The sequence below is a fragment of the Chanodichthys erythropterus genome, chromosome 19 (assembly GCF_024489055.1).
Source record: "Chanodichthys erythropterus isolate Z2021 chromosome 19, ASM2448905v1, whole genome shotgun sequence".
Taxonomy (NCBI): domain Eukaryota; kingdom Metazoa; phylum Chordata; class Actinopteri; order Cypriniformes; family Xenocyprididae; genus Chanodichthys; species Chanodichthys erythropterus.
This window is the reverse complement of record NC_090239.1, coordinates 12,769,657-12,793,514: the sequence shown is the minus strand read 5'-3', so window position 1 is coordinate 12,793,514 and position 23,858 is coordinate 12,769,657. Positions and strand designations below refer to the sequence as shown.

General features: G+C 37.2%; 1 protein-coding gene across 4 annotated transcripts in view; it reads left to right on the top strand.

Annotated features, from left to right (window-relative positions):
* The window catches only part of vti1a (vesicle transport through interaction with t-SNAREs 1A), a 141,123-nt gene that overhangs the window by 72,519 nt on the left and 44,746 nt on the right, over positions 1-23,858 (top strand). For 2 of the 4 annotated variants that reach the window (XM_067370215.1, XM_067370214.1), the window contains 2 exons: positions 8,772-8,842; positions 12,846-12,907. In XM_067370215.1, coding sequence (XP_067226316.1) covers positions 8,772-8,842; positions 12,846-12,907 — 133 coding nt within the window. Of the gene's footprint in view, positions 1-8,771; positions 8,843-12,845; positions 12,919-23,858 lie in introns of all 4 variants that reach the window. The other 2 variants (XM_067370217.1, XM_067370216.1) reach the window with 1 other exon arrangement.

Sequence of the window (23,858 nt, the reverse complement as noted above, 5' to 3'; positions counted from 1 at the left end):
AAGTCTGGTTACCAACAATTCTGGCAAATTTAACCTTTCAGCTTTCTTAAAAATTATATATAGGTGATTATGTAGTGACAATAATAACTTGAAACTTTTATATAACGTTAAAAAAAAGAGTTATTATAGGCTATCCTTTAAGGTTTTTTTATAGAGAGGACAAAAAGTTCTTATAATTGAAGAATCACTCTAATCTTTGTTTTTGGTGTTCATAGGAGCATTCTGCTATTGAACCCATTCTCCAGTATGCCTTGTCCTCCGGTCCTTCTAGAGGCACTGATAGAGTCTTCCTTTTCAAAGCTCAATCTCAGAAGAATGGAAGTAGGTGGGGAAATCGGTGTTCATTTTCTCTGTCCTCTCCCCCCCAGCTTAAACAAATGGTTCTATTAGCGCACACTCTCCCTCTGGCATGGTCATTCATACCCATTAAACCTGTGTCTTATCAGCCAGAAGAAGCCCTAACATCTCCATACACAACAATCGGCAGTGATCAAGCCTTTAGAAGAGTGTGTGAGATGTGCTGTGTGTGAGAGAGACCGAGAGAGAGAGAAGCGAATGATTAATAGGGAAAGTTGAGTGGCCGGCTAATAAAGATTTGTCTTAATCAGAAGTGATTTGTCAGAGCAGAAGCGCGGCAGGGTCAGGGCTGAGCCAATGAATAAAACAGAGCTCAGCGGAGTGAAAAAAGGCCAGTGAAATGGGGCCTGATTACCCAGCGCTTGCTCTCGCACAGACAGGCCGTGGCCCTTACCTTATTTCTCTCGATCTCTCTCATTCATTCCTCTGAAACCAATATATTCTCTTGATATCCGTATCATTCCATACGTCCTCTGACTATCTAGGCTGTTAAACACTTACTTGTGTCTTGGTTTTGAAGAAACCATTACTTATCATGGTTTTGGAGAAGACTAGGCCCAAGTTTAACTTTAGGTTGATGATTTTACCTTAGTAGTACATCAAAAATTTCATACCAAACTTATTTGATTTTTTTATTTTGTATATCAGGATCATTTTAAAGAATTTTCACTGAAAAATCCTCAGTTTATAGTGACTGTGTATGTAAAACACCAAAAAAAAAAAAAAATCATAATGTATTCATGTATTCATGAAGCCATACGTTAGATTTTATTGTTATAATTCACAAAGTGAACTGAATCTTTTGTTTGCTATGATTCAGCTAACTCTGTGATCCAATTGACCCTTCACCAAGAGTTTGATTGACAAACGATCTAACCAATCAGAATGCCGTATCCGCCATTTTGTCCAACAAAGCAGCCAATAGTTAGAAGATTTACCTCGGTGGAGTTAAACTTGAAAAATTGTGTATATTGACGTATCTACGCGTTTGAAACAACATTCCTTCTCATGTTCATTCATGTTTATTTGACGCTATAAATGGACTAGTAGGAAGAGATGATTGGTTAACGAGCCTCTTGAGCTGAGGCGTTACAGCAATCTGTCACGACCATGGTCAAAACATATTAAAGAGCCACAAAACGTTTTTTATTGTTTGAATTTCTTTAATAACAACACAGTTTGAAAGCTGGGACTTTGTTTAACATCATAAGTAACCTGCTCTGTCTTTTCTGTCGACGTGTTATCAGCTTCCACTTTGTTCTGCAATGTATTTTTCACTCTGTGTGGCGTGACAGCGCCACGGCTTGTCGGACAAAGCAACAGTTACTAAGGGGGGCGGTCTTTGTGAAGGGTCAATTGCAGCAGTTCTCAGTGAATGAATTGTTCTTTTAAGCTAGTAATTGTTCACAATGTATAATTATTAATTATAAAATTTAATAATATAATTCACAATTTGAACGGAATAATTTGTTTTCAAATCAGACTTCTACTCATTTTAGTCATGAACAGGATTAGTGAAAGTATTGTTATTTTGTGCTGGTTCTTGTCAGTGAAGTATTTTATTGTTTTAGAAGTTTTTGAAGGTTCGTCAAAAAAAAAAAAAAGTTTTTTAAATGATCCATGTAAGAAAGAAAATCATTTGGATTTGGGTTGGTAAATAATGACAGAATTTTCATTTTTGATATTACGTTTGTTCATTGTACAACAGAGAAGGATGCTCAAGTTTGGTTAGGTCAGCAGTTGAATACTGTAAACAAATAACAAGAATAATAAAAGTGCCATCAGCACTTTGCTCCGAGACAGGGGAATAACTTGTCTAAAATAAAGGGAAAGGAACTGTGTTTCCGCGTTGCTCTTTGTGTGTGTGTGTGTGTGTGTGTGTGTGTGTGTGTGTGTCTGTGTGGGACAGTCGGTGTCGGACCTGCCTTTACTCTTCCCCTGGGCGCTTTTGCTCTCATTTGGCTGTGTCTGTGGATTGTGTCCAGATAGAAGTGTGTGTGGTAACCTTCAAAAAGTGGCTGCAACTCTGTAATAAAAAGCAGTCCGGAGCCTGGGAGTGAGCCTGTGTCAGGGCATGTACCCTTTCAGCTCTGGGGACAGACAGAGGGCTTCAGACAACTCAGAGAGGACTCACACTCAAACAGCTGCTGTAAAATTGATGATGTGCCCAATTATACGTGTCTGCTGAGGGGAGGTGGATGGACTGATATAAGGACGATGGAACGAAGAGGTGGAAAACGCTTCTTCCCCGGTGTGTTCTGCCTCCATCTTACTGCCAACGGCTGGCAGGAAGAAGGGATGAAAACGAGTGACATTCGGACCTCCGAGATGTCCTGAGTGATTTGATGTTCCTGCAGGCCAAGCTCAAAGGCAGACAGGCACGGTCAGTCACAGAAGGGAAAGACAGACAGACCGAAAGATGAAAAAGACTTTCACTGCACTAACACAATGTTTCAGCAGTTTGGGGTGATGGGAAAAGTATTAAAGTAGAAGCAATACACTCAGAATTGCACGAAGAAATAAGATAAAAAGAAATTAACAACAGCTGATGGAATTACTGGTTATTAAACACTCAGTCTTTCAATGTGTCGAGATGTTTTAGAGACTTCTTGTGCTGAATCACAATAGGCTTGGAATCAATACAGATTTCCTGATCTGTTTTGATCAGAGTCTGATTAGTTTCTGACTAATTTCATTTATAATGTCCATTTTGCTTACATAAATACATTCTTTGACTTATCTAGTATTGTAAACCAGATCATAAGAGTCATTGTTTAGGGATTCGGGATTCGCTGGACATGCTGTATGTTTTCGAGTCACTAAAAAGATCTAGTTAATAAGTGTCATTCATTTCGGGAATCAAAATTCACTGATCGCAGTGTATGTTTTTGATTCACTAAAAATGTCATTTGTTTGTGAGACAGATTCTCGTTGTATGTTTGTTTCTGCATGCAGCCCACAAAGACAACGCAATAGAAAGACATTTCATGCAGTTATTTTGTGGTATACAGTCTTTTTATTTGATTACTTACAGACTGTAAACTCCCAGACATATGATATATTTTTTCTTTTGCTGTGACTGCTGAAAAGTGGTACAGGAAACACACTAGTTAATCTGTTAACTCGGTACATTACGGAAATATTAATTCGAGTAATTATAGTAATACATGGCTTAAATTATGCCATGTTGAGTTAGTAAAAGATCGATTTGGATTTAAAGAATCAATATCAAATGAAGTATGAATGATGTTCAAATTATGAGTGTGATAAATCAGAAAAATAGATATTTTACCCAGTCCCCCAATACTTCAAAATACAATGAGCATCACAATACATGCCACAATTCATATATTGTGATGAATCACAATATGATAATTGGATCACAATCAAAACTGTGCCATATGCATGCAGATTTTGTCTTTTGCTATGTACCAATGTTATGCAATGCTATGCTCTCTATTCATGTTCAGGTTTGTTAAACATTGGCCTATTTGACATTTAAAGGACGTCACAGATTGATCTCAGGTCAATGCAGTGGACACAAAAGATATTTTGACACACTGAATTCATTATTCCTATTTGTGATTTGTCATTTATTAAAAACAGATGCTAGCTTGACTTCGTTGCGGTGTCCAAAATAGTGTTGCATTCATAAATCTGTAATGACCATCCTTTGCATCTGTTTTCTTGCATGTTTCACTTGGCTTTTATCCAGTTCTGTGTCTCATAGATAGAATTGCAAAGAGAAAAGCCAGATTCAAAGGTCATTTTTCGCTTCATCATTTGATCTGTGGGAAATTAAATCGTGAACACATAAATCTTAAATAAAATTGTGAGAAAGAATAATCATAATTTGAAATATGATAGTATTGGCACAGCCCTACTCTAATGTAAAGCAGTTAGAGCTCACTTGTCCACAAGTGGTGGTCAGCAATCAGTTAAAGAGTCTGCATTAAAACCAGCCCATTGGTAATGATTGCGCTGTTATAGATTTTAGTAATATCCTTGTTAAATGGGCCTTGGGGATCTGGATCTTTAACTAGAGCATGCCTGTGGAAAAGCTTGGCGTCAGGGTCATTTAAATTGTTAATAGGGCCTTAAACGGGGGAAGAATATTTTATATCATTATGAGCACGAAGCCGTGATCGTAAGCATGAGGTCTACTTATTTATTTATTTAGGTTTTTTTCTCATTCTCGAACGCCTGTTTTTCACAGCTACACCCTCAATTTACAGAATGTCAGCATCCTCATTAAAGCGTGTGATAATTAATTAGCACCTCATTAAGTAGACATGTATCCAAAGTGATGCATGCAAAAGAATAAATGACCATAATTCATGCTACGCTTCATGTGTATAGTTTTATTGCACACGATGATGACCTGCGATCTAAATGTAATGTATCTTGGTGTGTGTTGTTGTATATAACAATTAAAACACCTTTTTAATGCTGCTGTTAAAGGGATAGTTCACACAGAAATAAAAAAAATAAAAAAAGTCATTTTCTCTCATGTTGGTCTAAACCTATATGACTTTCTTTCTTCTATGTAACACAAAAGAAGACATTTTGAGGGGAAAATGGTGTTGTTTTCCATACAATAAAAGCCACTGTTTTTTTGTTTTGTTTTTTTGCTTTTTTGGACAAAAACAGTTTAAATATTCTTTAAAATATTTTCTTTTTTGTTCCACAGACGAAAGTAAGCCATACAGATTTTGAAAAATTAGACAATTTTCATTTTGGGGCGTACTATCCCTCTACAATGTCTAGTAAGAAGTATGTCTATAATGTCAAGTGAGTTTTTCGCTCTCTTTTTTTCTTCATAGAAAAGGAAGGAAGAGAAATCATGTTGTTTTCCCTTTCTCACCGAGTGCTTGTTTTTCTCCAGCCAAACTCTCTGCTCAAACCTCTACCACATTCTTGTCCAAGTCTCAAATATACGAATAGAGAAGAGAGACAGATAGATCCGATTATTAGTGAAACATATAAACCGAGACAAACCGATATATCAAAAGAGGAAGAGAGCCGTGGAATTGTGGTTGGTAAAGTTCCTCTCACCCGTGGGATGTGGTGAACACACAGCTAATCGTCCAACAGTGTGTGTTTTTGTGTGTGTGTGCTTTTGGAGCTCGTTCTTAATGGCAACATCAATTTGCGGTCCCACAACTAAGAGAAATATTTATCTTTGCGCTCATGCACAGGGGAAAAAGAAACCAGAGTCCATAATGTGTTTTACAGTGTGTTGGCCGCAGGAATATTACATTATACAGAGTTTGGTTTAACAGCTTTTATTCCGTGTTTTCAGTGGCACAGGAAGACACCATGGAACGGTTTTATGTAGTTAGCCAGCCAACCCTTCTGTTTCTTGATTTTGTGCAAATTTTTTTTATGTACCTGCTCTATTTTCTCTATTTTCAATTGAGATAGCAGAGCTCACAAACCTTGAATAGGAGACCTTGACTCTGAATATCTCAGTATCAAGAAAGCATTTACAACTCAAAGGCGTTTGAGAAATATGACAATCCAAGCTTTCTATTGTACCTACTTCGTTTTTTTCCCCCCTCCTGTTTATTTATATCTCGTTGAGCGTAGATTATAGCGCGCTGACAGGATTGTTTCATTTGCGCTCAGACCCCTTCATGTCATCGGTCTCATCTATCATCTGAAGTGATATATGAGCGAGCGTGTCTGAGCGCATGTGTATTGCATTGTTGCCATTGTGGCCGTGTCACATTCATTTGTTTAAAGGCCCCTTTCGCCCTGGACAGAGACAGATAGCGGTGCTTAATTTTCTTTACACAAGATTTCCACTCACGGGTGAGCGGCAGAGTGTCTCGGGCTCGACGACCGTCCATGGTTATGATGGTTATTAATATCTCTATTCGCTCTTTTAATCTGGCCTATCTGTCACATGCACTGTGACTGCTCCATCTAATCTGAGTATCCTTCAATCTGTCCTCAGCCTGATTGGAAATTAATGAAGGCAAGAGACGCGTGTGTAACCACGTCTTGTGTCGGTCTTTCTCGTTCTCTGATATTTCGTGCTAGCGCAGATTTAGCCTGTTCCTTGAGCGTCACGCTGACTCTTTGAGAGCTGCACCTGTGTAGCGTAATCCAGTCATGAGTGCATTGTTTACTCACAATTGTTTGGTGCATTTGAAAGCGTAGCTTTGATCCATGCAAAGATTTTTCACTTCACTTTTTTTGTTTTTTTTACTCTCTTCCTCTTCATACTGCTAATGTGGTTTTTACTTATAGTGGAAAGGGTTTTGCAGGAGGAAGGGATGATGGGATTTTTGTTTTGTTCATTGTTTTTTTTTTTTTTTTGTATTTTTGACCCTTGGGATGTGAATATGACAGTGACCATGGACAAGCTTGTCAGACGGCATGTACGGGATGTTTATCTAAGTGCGAGCGTATAAATGGGTGTACGTCCGTGACAGATGAAATGTGTTTGTGAGCAAGCAGCTGAATATTACATGTGCTGATCGTGCTCGGTGTGATGCGGCATGCTGGGATATGCAAAATATTTAAGACAGCATGTTGGTGAGAAGGAGATGTAGTTTGAGATCCCTAGACATCAGAGAACAGAACTAGACTTTTACATGAGCCAGAATTTGGCTTGCTGTGGATTTTTGACTGCTTTTTTTTTCAAAGAGCCCACTTCAAGTTTCTGAAATCGTGATATGTCCCTCCTTCATTGTAAGTCTTTAACTTGAGACAAAGTCACATATTTTTAAAGGCAAAGTACTAAAGGCAAAACCAATGTTTTTTTTTCAGACACTGGTCATTTTTGAGATTTTGGGCTATTTTGCTTCCATGGCATGTCTTCTTTCAGATTTGAGTTAACTAGGTATCAAGAAAGGTCGCATGTGACTGAAATACTTTTTCATTAAAGCAGAGGTTTTATCTTGCAATTTGTCGTTCCCCTTCGTTGTTAGAATGTGCAGCCTTTTTTTTAAGTGTTTCCAAGACTAGTAGAAAGAAAACATCCAAAATGTAAATTTTAGTTTTATAATTTTTTTAAAAGTTTGTTTCATAACATATGTGCTCTGTATATTTATTATGTATATATATATATATATATATATATATATATATATATATATATATATATAATCTATTTTTGTACATGCATGTGTGTATTTATATTTTTGTACATGCATGTGTGTACTTATATACATTCTAACCAAAATTTATTCAGACACCTTGAACATTTTAATCGTTAATACAGTTTATTCACTACAGTTGAAAAAATATATAAAATATGACAAGATCTCAGAGTTAAGCTGTGTCAGAAAAAAATAATATAATTAATAATTTTTTTTTTCATAATTATGTCAGATAAAACTTAAGCAAAACATGATCAAGTCAAAGTGTCTGAATAATGTTTGGTTCCATATTTTTTATCAATTTTACTGGTAGTCCACTGTATGAAGAATTTTTGGGTATAATATGTCACAGTTTACTTTATTTTGCTATCCTCACTTACATAAATGAACTATAGTGACATGCACCCACTAGTAAAACATTTATGTGAAAAATGTGTATGTAAACTTTTATTCCTATCTATATTCTGAAGTTTTTTACAGAAGGTTTTGATCATATAACATTCATCTGATTTATATAACATTTTATTTCTATAAAATATGGTGTTTTTTCCCCCATGCTGTTGGCAGTATTTTCTGACTTATGGAGTTATGTAAAGAAATATCCAAAATCCTCTAAACACAAATAACTTGAATATATCAACAAAATTAAACAAAAACTGTGAACTTGGCTTTATCCAGTGTTCAGATTTCTTTTCCAGAAATGTATGCAAATCAGTGGATATTTAATTAGGTCATCATTTACATATTTAAACAACATTTCCTAAAACTTGTAATACAAACGAATTGTCTTAAAGTATTGTTATTAATGAATTGTGGAAAGAATGGTGATATATATTAGTCAAACATTTTACAATATTCACCTGCAGTTCTTAATGCAAATTTAGGAATTTTTTTGCTAAATGTGTTTCCATCCTAGTGTATGTGCATGTTTTTTTACAGAAAAAAATGAACTCTAAAAAAAAATCCACTTTAAGCAAGTGTGTACACACACCTAAAGGTATGGTCACATTAACAAAATGACATATTAACAAAAAAGGTCCACTTTCTCTTGTCAGCAGTCTGTATCAATTACAGTCACTTTCAAACTAAGCATCTTTCTGTTGTGTGAGCAGCTAACTTGAACCTTTTATGAAATCTGAGTGGGGAAATCTTTCGCCTTCACTCAAAATTTCTGATTGTGTAGATTCCTATTGAAATGACTATTGAAATTCAAAGATCAGGAATAAATGCTCCCACATCTTAAGACAGCCTAAACAACATTTTGTGGTTTAATTTCACCCTGTTTTCTCCTCTTATCCTCTACAGAGCAAGTGGGACAGGAGATCCTTGCCAACCTGAACAGCGACCGTGAGAAGATCCAACGGTCCCGTGAGCGGGTGAGTTTACACCCACAAACACACTCAAACAACTCCTGAGACGGTCCTCGGGAGGCTACACTCAAACAGAACAAAAACACACACTTTTCTCACTAAGCAATTACACAGGCTTACAAATACTTGACTTGATCAGATCTTGGCTCTTTGGGATGACACAAAGTGCCCTAGATCAGACACTTGACAAGAGGACGGGAGCACACTCAAGCGCATGCAGTTAACACCAGCTCGAACCTCTCGCGCATTAGCATAGCGGGCCTGCTGAAATGATTGATTGAATGTACAGAGCACAGAATGTTTGACACAGAGCACAGCACCAATAAGAAGCCTTTGTAGTTGTCCTGTCTCATGTGGTGAGGTCACACATGATGCAAGACTGTCTAATCGGGCATAGATGGACAACAAATACCTCCAGACAGAACAAGGGTTTGTTCTCTGTTCTTCCGGCTGCTATAATTCTGAAAGTCTTTTCGCAGCTACATGTGTGATTGTGCTGGACGGATGTCACGGAAGGGACTGTAGATTCCAGACTGGTGTAGACACTAGATACTTTTCCAGAAATAGGTTTTTATAGTGATCTCAAAAAATATTTGGACACTTAAGCCACATTTAAAAATACATAAATTTCACCTCATTAATATAAATGAATATTAGGCTAATTTACTAATAAATTGTGATCCTTTTTGCAGAACTAATTTCTTTTTTATTAAAAGGAATTAAATAATTAAAAAATCAAAAGGGATTTAAGGGAATATTGAAAAAGAATGGTAAAAGTTCCAGTTCTATTGTGTTTTTAAGTAAGCAATTTAAACTATTTGCAAATATTTTTTTTAAATAAATATTCACTCTTATTTTTATGTCTAATATGTCCAAAACAAACCGTTTCTTTTCTCATCACATTCAGTTATGAATTACATTAATCATATCATGTTAATTAATTAAAAGCATGTTTTCAATTCAAAACAGTGAAATTTCATAAAACTGTTTAGTACATTGCATCGTTGTATATGACTGACGGTCGCTGAAAATTTCAGTCATAAAACAGTCATTAAATACTAAATGTTTAGCTACGCGCTCGCCTCTTACTCTTTCACTGCTAAAACGAAAGTGTCGCTTTGGAATTCGTACTTGTTTTCTGTGAACAGTAAGCCCCGCCTCCTTTGATTTGATTGGCCAGCCCACTCATTCTGACAGTGACAAGTGCTGTTAGGCCAGTGAGGCAGACCAGCCTAATAATGTAACTTTTAAGCATCAATAATATACAATTTTGGGGGGAAACTGGGGGGAACTTGTCCCCCTCAATGTCTATGGTGTTATGGCATGTGTAAATTTAATATATCTGCCATTTCTCGATTTTCATTTGTTTCTCAGTCTCAATTCAATTAGATCTGATTGAATTATATTTTATATACATAATTTAACACACACACACACACGCACACACACAAATCAGATAGTGGAAAAATCTTTATTTTTACCCAGCCATATCGATAACCATCAGGGCAATATAGACATAACTATGCAACACTTAGACTGAAAGGTGATGATATAGAGGACTGTTGTGAGCTTTTTTTGAGTGTCACTCCTCCTACCAGGTATCAAATGTCTCTCCCTACATACTCATCCCTTTTTTACTCCCCCCTCCTTACTTCAACCTTTATTTGTTACTTTATCCTCTGCATGTATAATCGTTTTTACCTTTCCATATCTCTGTCCATCCCTTCTATTTTGTTTGTCCCTGCCGTGTCCACTGTCATAGTCTTACCTCTCTCTCTTTTTCTCTCTCACCCTGTCTTTTATTCCTGAAGACAGGTATAGAGAGCTCAGTCAGGGGCCTCTCTGATGGCTTCTTATGAAGGATGCTTAAAGATCACAACATGGCAGTTGGGCAGGCAGCTCATTTCAAAGGAAATAAAACATTTCCTTTCAAAGGTCTGCTGTCTATGGAGAATAGCTCTCCTTCCCTGGAGCCCCGACTGGCCCTCACACTTTAAAGACATTTTGCCGGGCAGGAAAAATGGAGAGGAGAAAAGAAAAGAAAGCATGATAAGAAGACATTAGATGGAAAGAGCAATAAACTGCTTTTTGAGAGAAGGAAACGGCAGATGAAAGAGTTTTTGGAGTGTCTCTTAACAATCAGTTCACTCAGTCTCTTTCAAACAGACGCACACAAACGCTAACAGAGGCCTGGTGCCTTGCAAGCAGCTCTATTACTATTGGTCATCCTCATTGAACAAGCATTTGAACAAGCATCTAACCCTAACTTTAAGTTTGACACATAACTTATCTCACACCTACTTGTTAAGTAGTGCTATTACGGTTCCAAACAATCATAAGTGGAAAAATTGCATTGATTAAGGTGCATTTTAACTTGTATTTTGGTTTGTTTGTTCTGAAACAGAGACTACTAAATTGTTTATTTGCAATTTGATTCATGTACACAAGCCAACATTTCAAAATGTTGTTCATAAAAGTCAAATGGGAGAAAACTTGCTCCTCAATGGTCAGAATGTTTGTGTGTTGCTTATATATTTTAGGGTTTAGCTCAAAGTGGCATTTCTAAATCTCTAGATGGTTGGACGTCAAAGTTGGATAGTTTTTGCATGGTATGCATGCAAATAAAGATGGAGAAAAATTCCAAAGACTTCAGGTCATTTTCAATTTGTGGTTTGGCTTTGACTTTGAATTGTTACAGTGTAGAATTTTGTCCTTCAATTTGATTTACTTAAACTTGCATTTAAAAATGGACCAAAAATTGTCGCTTGGGAAACAAATTGCCACCTCATTGGTCAGAATGTTTGTGTGCCATTTGTATTCCAGAGTTCAGCTCAAATTGCCATTTTCGAACGTCAAATTTGATGTTTTTGCATGGTAAACTTTAAAATAAATGGGGGAAAAAAGCGTTTACTTCTGGTTGTTTTCGGTTTCGTGGTCTCTTTTTTTTTTTGCTTTGAGACATGGATTAAAAATTGTTACAATGTTGCATTTTCTCTCTGGTTTGGTTGACTTTGACAAGGAATTTTAAAACAGTCCAAAATGTATTATTCGTTTTGAGCTGGGATCATAAAAATAGTATCAGAGATCACAAAGATTAAATGATTTTAAGAGATTTGATTTTGATTATAAATTACAGTGACCAAATTTCATAAAATTTAAATATTATGTTTTAAAATGTCTTGCTGTATAGGCAATATTCCTGTGTCTGGTTATGCTACAATAGTGGTTTGTGGTATTTTTTCTTTATTTAGGTTTAGGCCTGCGTGACTGTGACTCTTTTAACTCTATTCAGTGAAATTCAGGCATTGAATCAAGCTACTGGGAATCATCTTACCAAGACCATTTACTAGTCTGTAATCGGACTCTGCTCTAGATCTGCTGTACTGGTAATCTCTTTTGTTGTGGTTCTTGTTTTGGGTTCCTAATTCACGGAGAGCTCCACCATGTGTTTTCGTGCTGGCACAACTTTGACCTGAGAGAGAAAGAGAGAAAAGCCGAGGGAGCTCTCATGGGACAGATCCATCGTTGAGAGAGACATCAGGCAGCTCTTGGGCTGTTGGTGGTGCCAGAACCCAAACCCGCCTAAAACCACATCTGTCCCTGAGCCTGCCCGCTAACATAAACGCATACACACACACACATACACATGTCCCCGCTGACTGCGAGGACAGAGATGGAGGCTTTCTCAAGGAGGCCAGCCAGAGTCACGTATCTGAAGGCTGCCAGAACTCTGGCTTTACTTCCATAGCAATGTCAGCATTCCTAAACACATACACACACACACACACACACACACACACACACACACGGCTTTTACTTATGCGTCCTGCTACATGAGCCATATATTAGATATAAAACATAAAAGTGAAAGAAAGTGTAGTAACAAACAGGAAATAAAGTACTGAATGAACAAAATTTAGTAGCTTCTCTCACTAAAGTCTATAGACATTCTAAGTCTATTTTTTATAGCACAAATATAACATGACCTCTTTTTCTCTTTTTCTCTCAGCTGAGAGAGACGGATGCTAACTTGGGCAAGAGCTCTCGGATCCTGACTGGCATGCTGAGAAGGTAAGAGTAAGGTAGGGACCGTTTCTGATACCTCTCTGTGGATGTGTTTGACAGCGGCCCCATACAATTCACTGCATGAACACACAAATGAACACACTTATTGTTATGCACTGTGGTTGCATAATATTAATCTGAATGGTCTTGTAATTAGTAATTTAGTAAAATCCAATTACCCAAAATACCCCACTTCTGCTCACTGCATTTTTGAATGTAGACTAAAAACAAACTGTGGACAGATTGTGGACATAAAACAGTTTGTCCTTATTTGACCTCCATGGAATCATCACTTTTTTTCTTTTTCTTTTTTTTTCACATTTTAAATTATATTTATCAGGGAAATAGTGTGGAATTCTGTATTTAAATATGCAGAGTTCCCATTGAAAACCTTTTTGAATATTGTGTAAAAAAAAAAAAAAAAAAATATATATATATATATATATATATATATATATATATATATATATATATATATATATATATATAAAATGAAATTTATGTTTTCTACAAAATATTAAGCAGCACAATATATATATATATATATATATAATATATAATATATATAATATATTATATTATATATTATATATAATATATATATATAATATACAATATATATATATATTATATATATATATTGTGCTGCTTAATATTTTGTAGAAAACATAAATTTCTTTCATGATTATTTGATGAATAGAAAGTTTAAAAGAATAGAATTTATTTTAAATTTTTGTAACAATGCACAAGTCTTTACTGTAATTTTTCATTAATTAATTCTTGGTGAGTAAAATTATCAATTAAAAAAAATAAAATAAATAATCTTACTGAGCCCAAACTTTTGAATGGTAGTATGTGTGTGTAGTTGTACGTATGTGTATATTATACACATTACACATATTATATATATATTTTACATTATTATATACTCACACACAGCCCCTACACTACCCCTAACCCTAAACCTAACCATCACAGGAAACTGTGCATGTGTGTGTTTTTACTTTCTCACAAAAACTCATCGTATGATTTATAAGCCTTTTGAAAAGTGGGGACATGGGGAATGTCCTCATAAGTCACCTCTTTTTGTAATACCTATGTCATACCCATGTCATTATACACAGTTGTGTCCTGATATGTCACAAAAACAAGCACACACACACACACACACACACACACACACACACACACACACACACACACACACATGTTTGTTTTTGTGAATTGTGGGGACTTTCCATAGACTTCAATGCATTTTACACTGAACAAACTGTACATTCTATCCCCCTACCCTGCCCCTACCCCTAAACCTAACCCTCACAGGAAACTGTGCAAACTTTTACTTTTTCACAAAAACTCATTCTATATGATTTATAAATCCATTTACATTGTGGGGACCGCTGGCTGGTCCCCACGATGTAGGTGAACTCAGGTTTATATTACATCATGGGGACATTTGGTCCCCACAATGTAATATAAACAAAAGCACACACACACACACACACACACACACACATATTTTTTCCCTTCATTTATTTCAGCAACATTTAACAATATAATTTAATGAATCACAGATGTTCAGAATCAGAGTTCTGGCTTCTACAGGCACAGATTCCATGTTGGAGTTGGGTTTTTTTCAGCACTCATCTGCCCTAAAGCAGATCTAGCGTTCATCCCACTATTCTGTCTCTAGTATCGGCTTTAAACAGCAGAACTCATCATTCATATCAGCAGGCTGATGAGATATTGGCTTTTTTCCCTGTGTGGTAGATGTGAGATAACTGAAGCAATGCACAGCCTCTCTCTCTCTCTCTCTCTCTGTTCCACTTACTGTTGTTTTCTCCACCAGCCTCAAATCTCTCTCCTTCACACACGCACAATTCAGTTTAACGTCTGTCACATCTCCGTTTTATAAAGTGCCTTTGCACCCTTCCCTGAACCGTGACGACAAGGTTTTGTTTCTTTTTTTCTTTTTTTGATTAAGAGTAATATGTAAATGACACCAGCTAAATTTAAAACCTCGGGTCCAGGAAGGAAGTGCCAATTGAAATAGATGCTTCAGTGGTCGTAGACAATCAGGACGTGTGCGGTGAGCGAGAGGGAGAGGAGGAGAGACAGAGAGAGAGAGAGCAAGATGCCGGGGACGCAGACTGTAACCAATATTTCTGCATATGTCTCCATTTTGTCAAGTCTCATTAGAGGGGCTGCGGCCGCCCGGTGTCACAGAAGCTGTCCAGAAATCATTCATCATCCTCCATTCCTTCCCACCTCCCTCTGTTTCTTTCTTATTCCATCCCGCCCCGCCACTAAGTAAATAACACGCACTTATTTCAATATTATCATATTAATGTTAAAGTTCAGCTGTCACCTAATGGGAAGACTAAATCAGACGTAGCATTTAAGCAATGTAGTGCTGCATTGAGGCCGCCTCAAATCAGGATTTATGAGCTTTTTGCATGCGCGCCGTCTCCCTTCAGCCCTCTGCCTTTCTGCATGAAGGCCCACAGCACCCCCAGTTCTTCCTGTCTGCCTAGAAAAGGCCTTCTCTCTCTCTTTTACTCTCACTCTTTCTCTGTATCTCTCTTCCTAACTTGTTTTTAGCTTTCTGCTTGAAAAAAAAGAACAAATAAAGCCTTCCCACATATTACAGTTGCGTTGCATCTCAAAGCCATTTGCAACAGAAAAGTAGCAAAGACAACAAATAGATGTTTTGGTATGCTCTCTCTCTGTGTGTGTGTGTGTGTTTTTTTTCCTGGCATGTTTTTCATCTTTATGAATTTTCCTGGCTTTCATTTAATTCCATGCTTGCTTAGCCTTTGGACATTTGATTAATAGCACAATATATAAAATATTACTACTACAACTACTATATATGCTCTCTTTTTTTGTTTTTGTTTTTTGTTTTAAAGCCGCTAACCAGTGTTATTTTACTATTATTTATAAGCTATTATCATATATTTTAATATTTTGATTTATCTTTTTAATATCTTTTTTTTCATTTAAATTTTAAGTTTACATTTTAACTTAGTAATTTTATTAATGTGCTTTTGTTGTTTTTATAAGTTTGCTAATATTTCTATTTAGCTACAACTTATTTTCAGTTCGTTTATAATTTTTGTTTTTCATCTAATATTTATATTTAATTTTATTTAGCTTTCAATCAATGAAAATTATTTTTAATAGTTTTAGTTTTAGATTTAGTTAACAAAAATGGAATTGATAGAAAATCGCTTCACAGTGTATTTATTCTTGATCATGAAAATGTATTAATTTACATGTTTTAATTTAAACAAATTATAAACAGAAGCTAAAACTAATCAAATTAAACTTTTTCACTTATCACTTAGCTAGTTAACAACTTAGCCTGCTAGGAAAAGTGCTTTTGATAAACAAGAACACAATAATGCGATACATATTTGATCAGTCATTGAGGAAGGGGGATAGGATCTTTCATAACAGTAATTAGTTTTGTACAATCAGCAATCATTTTCTTCATAAAGTGTAAAAATCTGCTTTTGCATTGTCAGTTTTCAGGGTTAATGGCATTTGTATTTGTATTTTTTTTTTAAAGACTGTAAAGTGTGATTTAATTCTATGCTTGCGCCAGTACAGATGTGAGGGTAATTTAAATGAAAGAGGTGAACTTGACTCCCCGTGGCGCTACGTTACTTGATTATCTGCATTGGCCTTTGTGCACACACTCACTTACTCCAGGTTGTGTTTGTCATGGTGAGGTTCACAGGCTCTCAGCAGTAAGTTGAGGACAGAGCATTAGCCCGCTGTGATAAATATTGTTGTAAGATGGAGACAGAGAGACCCGCGCCGCACCAGATGTTTACCCTGAGTGGAGAGCACTGTGTGGGTGAAGTCGACTCCAAATATGTGTACTCTGTGATACTTCCGCTCCGAGGATGCTGCATGCATTTTGAGCACAGCTCCTGTTTTCATCCCGACTTTCCAGAGTTCAAACAAATCTGTTTATAATACACTGGTATCAAATAAGAGATGCGTATCCCAAAAGGTTTCTAACAGAGGGATTTAACAGTGACACATCTCTGATAGTCTGGTAATTCAGCTCTTAATCAAAGTAAACTCACATCATGATGGGCAAAGCAGTTTTACGCTCCCGGTCCTCTCTGTCTCTCTCCCTGAGCAGACTACTGAGCTGGGCCGTCTCGTGCTCCAGCTTGTTCTAAATTATTAATGGACAGCTTCAGAAACTCCTGAGGGTTTTAATTATATTGTCATGGTCATACTCATCTCATTAACTTTTCATGGCGATGCCTGCTTAAAGAAATCATAATATTATTAAAGAATAATCATACCAATTAAAACATTTTTGATGACGGATTGTTTAATACACAAGTTACTGGACTCAATCGAGCCTTCAAAGCAGCCTGGGAGGAGGGCTGAAACAGCGTGAGCAATGTGACCTTGCACAAGAAGTTCTTATACAGGAAAACTTACAGTTGGAATTAGTTTAAGTTTGTTTTGGAAGAGTATGTATTTACAAGACTTGAAACTGAGCGGCTCCATTCTAGTCCTGATAGTTTCTGCACTGGGTCTGTTCCTGTATTGATGTTTTAAAGGGATAGTTCACACACAAAAAATAATTTTCTGTCATCATTTACTCAGCTATGTTTTGTTCCAAACCAACTTGTTTGGACATCAGCATTCTTCAGTATATGTCCTTTTGTGCTCCACAGAAGAAAGAATATTATGCAGGTTTAGAATGACTTAAGGGTGAGTAAATGATGATGGAATATTAAAGGGTTAGTTCACCCAAAAATGAAAATTCTGTCATTAATTACTCACCCTCATGTCATTCCACAGCCGTAAGACCTTCGCACATCTTCGGAATACAAATTAAGACATTTTTGATAAAATCCGATGGCTCAGTGAGCCCTCCATTGCCAGCAAGATACTGTAATTAACACTTTAAAATGGCCAGCTACTAAAGACGTATTTAAAACAGTTCATGTGACTACAGTGGTTCAACCTTAATGTTATGATGCGACGAAAATACTTTTTGTGTGTCAAAAACAAAATGACGGCTTTATTCAACAATATCTAGTGATGGGCGATTTCAAAACACTGCTTCATGAAGCTTCGAAGCTTTAAGAATCTTTTGTTTCGAACCAGTGGTTCAGAGCTTGTATCAAACTGCCAAAGTCACGTGGGGGCGTGATTTTGGCAGTTTGATACACACTCCGAACCACTGATTTGAACCGAAAGATTCGTAAAGCTTCATGAAGCAGTGTTTTGAAATGGCCCATCACTAAATATTGTTGAATAAAGTCGTTTATTCAAACGTGGCACACAAAAATTATTTTCATCTTTTCATTAAGGTTGAACCACTGTAGTCACATGAACTGTTTTAAATATGTCTTTAGTAGCTTTCTGGACATCTTAAAGTGTTATCTTGCTGGCAATAGAGGCCTCACTGAGCCGTCGGATTTTATCAAAAATATCTTAATTTGTGCTCTGAAGATGAACAAAGCTCTTACGGGTGTGGAACGACATGAAGGTGAGTAATTAATAACAGAATTTTAATTTTTGAGTGAACTAACCCTTTAACTTTTAGGTGAATTGTACTTTTTAGGCCTATTAACACAAATAATAGTCTGATTGGGTTAAACAACAGTGGCCTTTTATATCTGGCATTAACATAAATTTCTTATGCAGTCTTATGCGTTTACACCTTAATTCCAGTGCATCTACAGTGTGATCAGATAGCGATCCAATTACACCTACTCATGCAAAATGCAATTTACATATTACATTAGAAGTTGTGTTAAATCAACTTTCTGTCTTTTACTGAATTTTAAAAACATTTAAAACCATGATTTCCTGCATTTTATTTTCCTTCAGTAAAGCACTTTTTTGGGTGAAATAAGATAGAGAAACAAGATTTCAAAGTATAATCCATTGAAATAATTTGTTAATTGGATGAACAAATTACAAGAGCTCAGTATCTCTTTTCTTTCATGTTGTGATCTGATCACAGTGTACCTTGAACCTTTCTTATATGGAACACAAAAGAAGAAAAATGTTTTGAAAAACATTTTGAAAAATGTTTGTAGAACAATTTTGAGTTCCATTGTATGAATTCAAAAAAGTTAGAAATGTCTCAAAATATCTTCTTGTATGCTCCACAGAAGAAACAAAGTTCTATTGTTTTGAAATGACATGAGGTTGAGTAAATGATGACAGAATTTAAATTTTTGGGTGAACTATCCCTTTAAAACGCATGTTAAGGCCAGGTGTAAACAGGGTCATTGTTTTGTTTTATAGTCTTAATTTTTGTGAAGACTTGGTGTGGCAGGGCTTTTCAGCTCAAAATGGCTGTGATGGCATCCTTATGGCTACAGAGCTGGAGTATGGGTAAAGACCTCCTGCTGATGTGGACAGAGAGCAAGAAAGCAAGAGAGAAGGGGTAGTGTTGGGATCAGTGCCCAGCGCAGTGCTCCTGCTCAGCCTTCCACGGAGACCAGGGGCCTGATACCGCATGCAGGTGGTCGAGTCAGTCGCCAGGCAGATCAAAAAGTCAAACCCCTGGGTGGACCTCCCTTTGAAATGGGAATGGGGCAGACATATCAGACAGAAAACATAACCAAGCCCCGCACCGCAGAACAGCTCCATATTCATGGCCGAGCTTAGAGGAGCCAGGCCTCGATCTTCTGAAGGAGCCCACAGTACAGCTGGACACTGATTAAGACATCAGGTTCTCCATGTCTCTGGGCACGAACACGCCCGCTTACTTCGGGTATTGTGTGTTAATGCACAAACAACGGGAGCACCTCGCGTGGTCCCCCCCCCCGCCCACCCCTTTATGAAATATTCATATTCATAACACATTACTTGTGAAGCAGAGTAGCTCCGACTTTGTACATCCCGAACAGCTGTAACACTTCTCTGTCACTAAGCGCTCTGATCCCAGCAGCGATTAGATCAGTAGACGTGGTATTGTGAGAGGTGAGCCACACTGTCACCTCTCTCTCTTCCTTGATTTTCCTCTCCGTCTCCCTTTGTTTCGACGTTCCGAGAGTCGTCATCGGCACGGCGTGATAGCAGACAAGAAAAAAAGAGGAGGGAGTGTGGCGGGAGCGAAACCCCCCCCCTCCCCTCCGAATGTGGCTGTATTCTGGTGTTTGCCAGTCCCATTAAACAGACATTTGCAAACAATGTCAAGAGGGAGGAGATCAAAGCGCAAACCCCAGAAAAGCGGGAGCTCTGATGTCCTGAAGATCTCCAAATTTAGACTTCCACCGTATTGGCTCCCAGTTCCTCTCCCAGCTTGGAATATTAACGACGTGCTATGTAGGTCATATAATTAATGTGATTCAGGAGCACCAGTGGGCTGTTGAGGGATGCAAATAGAAAGAGTCATGGGGGCCCTCTTGAAGTCTTGTTATGAAGTTGAACAAAAAGATTTGATATTATTTTTAATTGGAGCTGAAAGATATAACAAATTATAGTTCAGTGTGTGTTTTCCCTCTTCTCGCTCGCCTTTTATTCTTTTATTTATTTGGCTTCTCCCTCGTTCTGCAAAGCGAGGGGAAAAGCCTCGTTAAGATGCTGGAGCCGAGGGAGCAGGGTGGAGAAGTGACGGGGGCACGGCTCTCTTTCTCCCACACACTCACTCCCATCCTCGCAAACAAACTCCTACACGCACTTCGCCGTATAGTTTTGTGCGAGTACGAAATTCTTTGACATCAAGGTCTGCTGTCAAAATCATAATGAACGGCTGATATAGGCTGAAGGAAGAACAAAGATTGTTCAGAAGCAAAGTCGTAATTCCGCTCTGTCTAAATTTAACAACTGTACTGGTGAGGTATTACTCTACAAACTAACCTTTAAAATAATCTTGATGTTCTTTTCTATACTCTTAAAGGCATGTGTTGTGAATCAAAAGGTGCTCAGTGCATCTGTTTTTGCTGTTTTTGATTCTGTGATCAGTCATCCCCCCCCCATTGAGTTTTTTCAGTGGCATGAGATCTTGAACGAGCCAAAGTTCAAAATTTGGAGCAATTTCCATTGGTAACTGTCTCCAGGGCGGCAGGCCCCTCCTCGAGGGCGCTCTCTTCCCAGTATTTCTCTGATTTCCTTTCTGAGCAGCTGTGGCGAACTCTGTGTTCTACATTTGTCGTTAGCCGGAGTTGTGTAAAGAATGTTGCCGCTGTAAACCATGCTTCACCACCAAAAATGTTGGTTTGGCTTGTGCCATGAGAACACTACCTGTCTGAGTACCAGTAATTTGATGGTATAGTCATGTGGGGTTGTTTCTGTGTTTGCTAGGCCTCTTAATTCCAGTAAAGATGGTAATGCAGCTGCATGCAATGACATTCAAGAGAATTCTGTGCTTCCAGTTTTTTGGCAACAGTTTGGGGAGATCCCGTTTCTGCTCCACATGACCATGCCCCTGTGCGCAAATTGATGTCCGTTAAAAAATGATTTACTGAGCCTGGTGTGGAAAAACTTGACTAGCCTGCACAAAGCCCAGATTTTAAACCCACTGATGAATTGAAACCCCGACCTCAATGCTGTTGGCTGTTGGTCTCACTTACAAAATGCTTGTATCCTTTATAATTTGCTTGTTCTATCCACTCAGCAGCAGTCAATTGTGGAGTGCCCCAACTGAATTAAAGCGAAGTGGCATTGATGAGTGTGCGTATGCGTATCATGGAGCGTGATGACGCGCATCTGCAAGATTTATCACTATAACCGAGTATCTTGTTCCTCTCCTGGTCACAGCTCTCGCTCAAGCCTTTTAGACGCTGGGGTGTTTTGTACCCTTCAGGAATGCTGCGTGTCAGGTTTATTTTGGACAGCAGATACTTTGAGCATCTTGTGTGTCACAACATTTCAGTTCAAATGTCTGGAGCTAACGGTCTTTAGTCAAATGGCACTGTATGAATGTGTGTGCGTGTATATATAGACTAACTAAGACTCTGTTAGCTCTAGACACCTGAACCTCATCTCAAAAATACAGTAAATACAGTAGTATTGTGTGAAATATTACAACTTAAAAGAACTGTGTTCTGTTTTGATATATTTTAAAATTTAATTTATTCCTGTGTTGGAATATTTTGCATCCATTACTTCAGTTTTAGTGTCTTAATATCATTCTAAGGTAATATGCTGATTTGGTGCTTTAGAAGCAACTATCATTATCCAATATCAATACCATGATACAGTTTTTTTTTTTGGCATTCCTTGAATAGAAAATTCAAAAGAACAGCATTTGTTTGTATTAGAAATCTTTTGTAACATAATAAATGTTATAGTAGTTTTTTTCACAGATAAAGAAATAGTTTAAAATATTTGAATTAAAATACCATTGTATTGGAGTATTAATCAACCTTGTCATTACATCAGTCAACCATTAATTGTCCTTACTGGTCACAATGTCAGTATGTCAACAATGTGTTAGATTTATGTTTATGTTTTTCATGGGAAGAGACACTCTCTGCATGTTGTTCGTGCAACTTTTATTTTCGGTAATGAGTACTGATGGCTCCATAGTGTGTGTGTGTATTTGTGCATATACCGTCAATGTGTAAAGCTGTAAAGTTTCATAAGCATCTAAATGAAGAGTGTGTGAATGTGTGAATGTGTATGTGTAGCAGTCTGCCGGGAAGTTGACAGGCCTCTGGATAAACCCCTGTGGCACACACACACCTCAGCCTCATTACCCACTGCTGAGAGCATCATGGGTAACAGTGACACTTAAACTGTGTCTCTCCCACTCCTATTAGTGTGTGCTGATTGCCCGCTTTGGAAAGCACACACATGTTTGGGCTGCAAACAAACTCAGGACTGACATGTTAAGTGATGAGTTTTTACATTAGGGCTACATCATTCTGAAAGAGAGAAAAAATGCACGTTGATACTTTTTTTTTCTATTATACTACAGGTAGCAGCATTCTATTTATCCTTCATTTTAAGGTTGGAAATAATAATATATGACAGGAATCCATCTTTTCTGGATCGCGGACCCCTCAGACTTTTGTGTCATCTAAATATATATTTTAAAATAATTATGTTTAAATATTTTAATACATCAAAGGTGCCCTAGAACTTTTTAAAAAAAGATGTAATATAAGTCTAAGGTGTCCCCTGAATGTGTCTGTGAAGTTTCAGCTCAAAATACACCATATATTTTTTTTTAATTCATTTTTTTAACTGCCTATTTTGGGGCATAATTAGAAATGAGCCGATTTAGGCTGCTACCCCTATAAATCTGGTGCTCCACGCCCCAAGAGCTTGCGCTTGCCTTAAACAACATAAAAAAAGTTCACACACCTAATATAACCCTCAAAATGGATCTTTACAAAGTGTTCGTCATGCAGCATGTCTAATCGCGTAAGTACAGTGTTTATTTTGATGTTAACATTGATTCTGAATGAGTTTGATAGTGTTCCGTGGCTAACGGCTAATGCTACACTATTGGAGAGATTTATAAAGAATGAAGTTGTGTTTATGAATTATACAGACTGCAAGTGTTTAAAAATGAAAATAGCAACGGCTCTTGTCTCCGTGAATACAGTAAGAAACGATGGTAACTTTAACCACATTTAACAGTACATTAGCAACATGCTAACGAAACATTTAGAAAGACAATTTACAAATATCACTAAAAATATCATGTTATCATGAATCATGTCAGTTATTATTGCTCCATCTGCCATTTTTTGCTATTGTCCTTGCTTGCTTACCTAGTCTGATGATTCAGCTGTGCAGATCCAGACGTTAATACTGGCTGCCCTTGTCTAATGCCTTTCATAATGTTGGGAACATGGGCTGGCATATGCAAATATTGGGGGCGTACACCCCGACTGTTACGTAACAGTCAGTGTTATGTTGAGATTCGCCTGTTCTTCAGAGGTCTTTTAAACAAATGAGATTTATATAAGAAGGAGGAAACAATGGAGTTTGAGACTCACTGTATGTCACT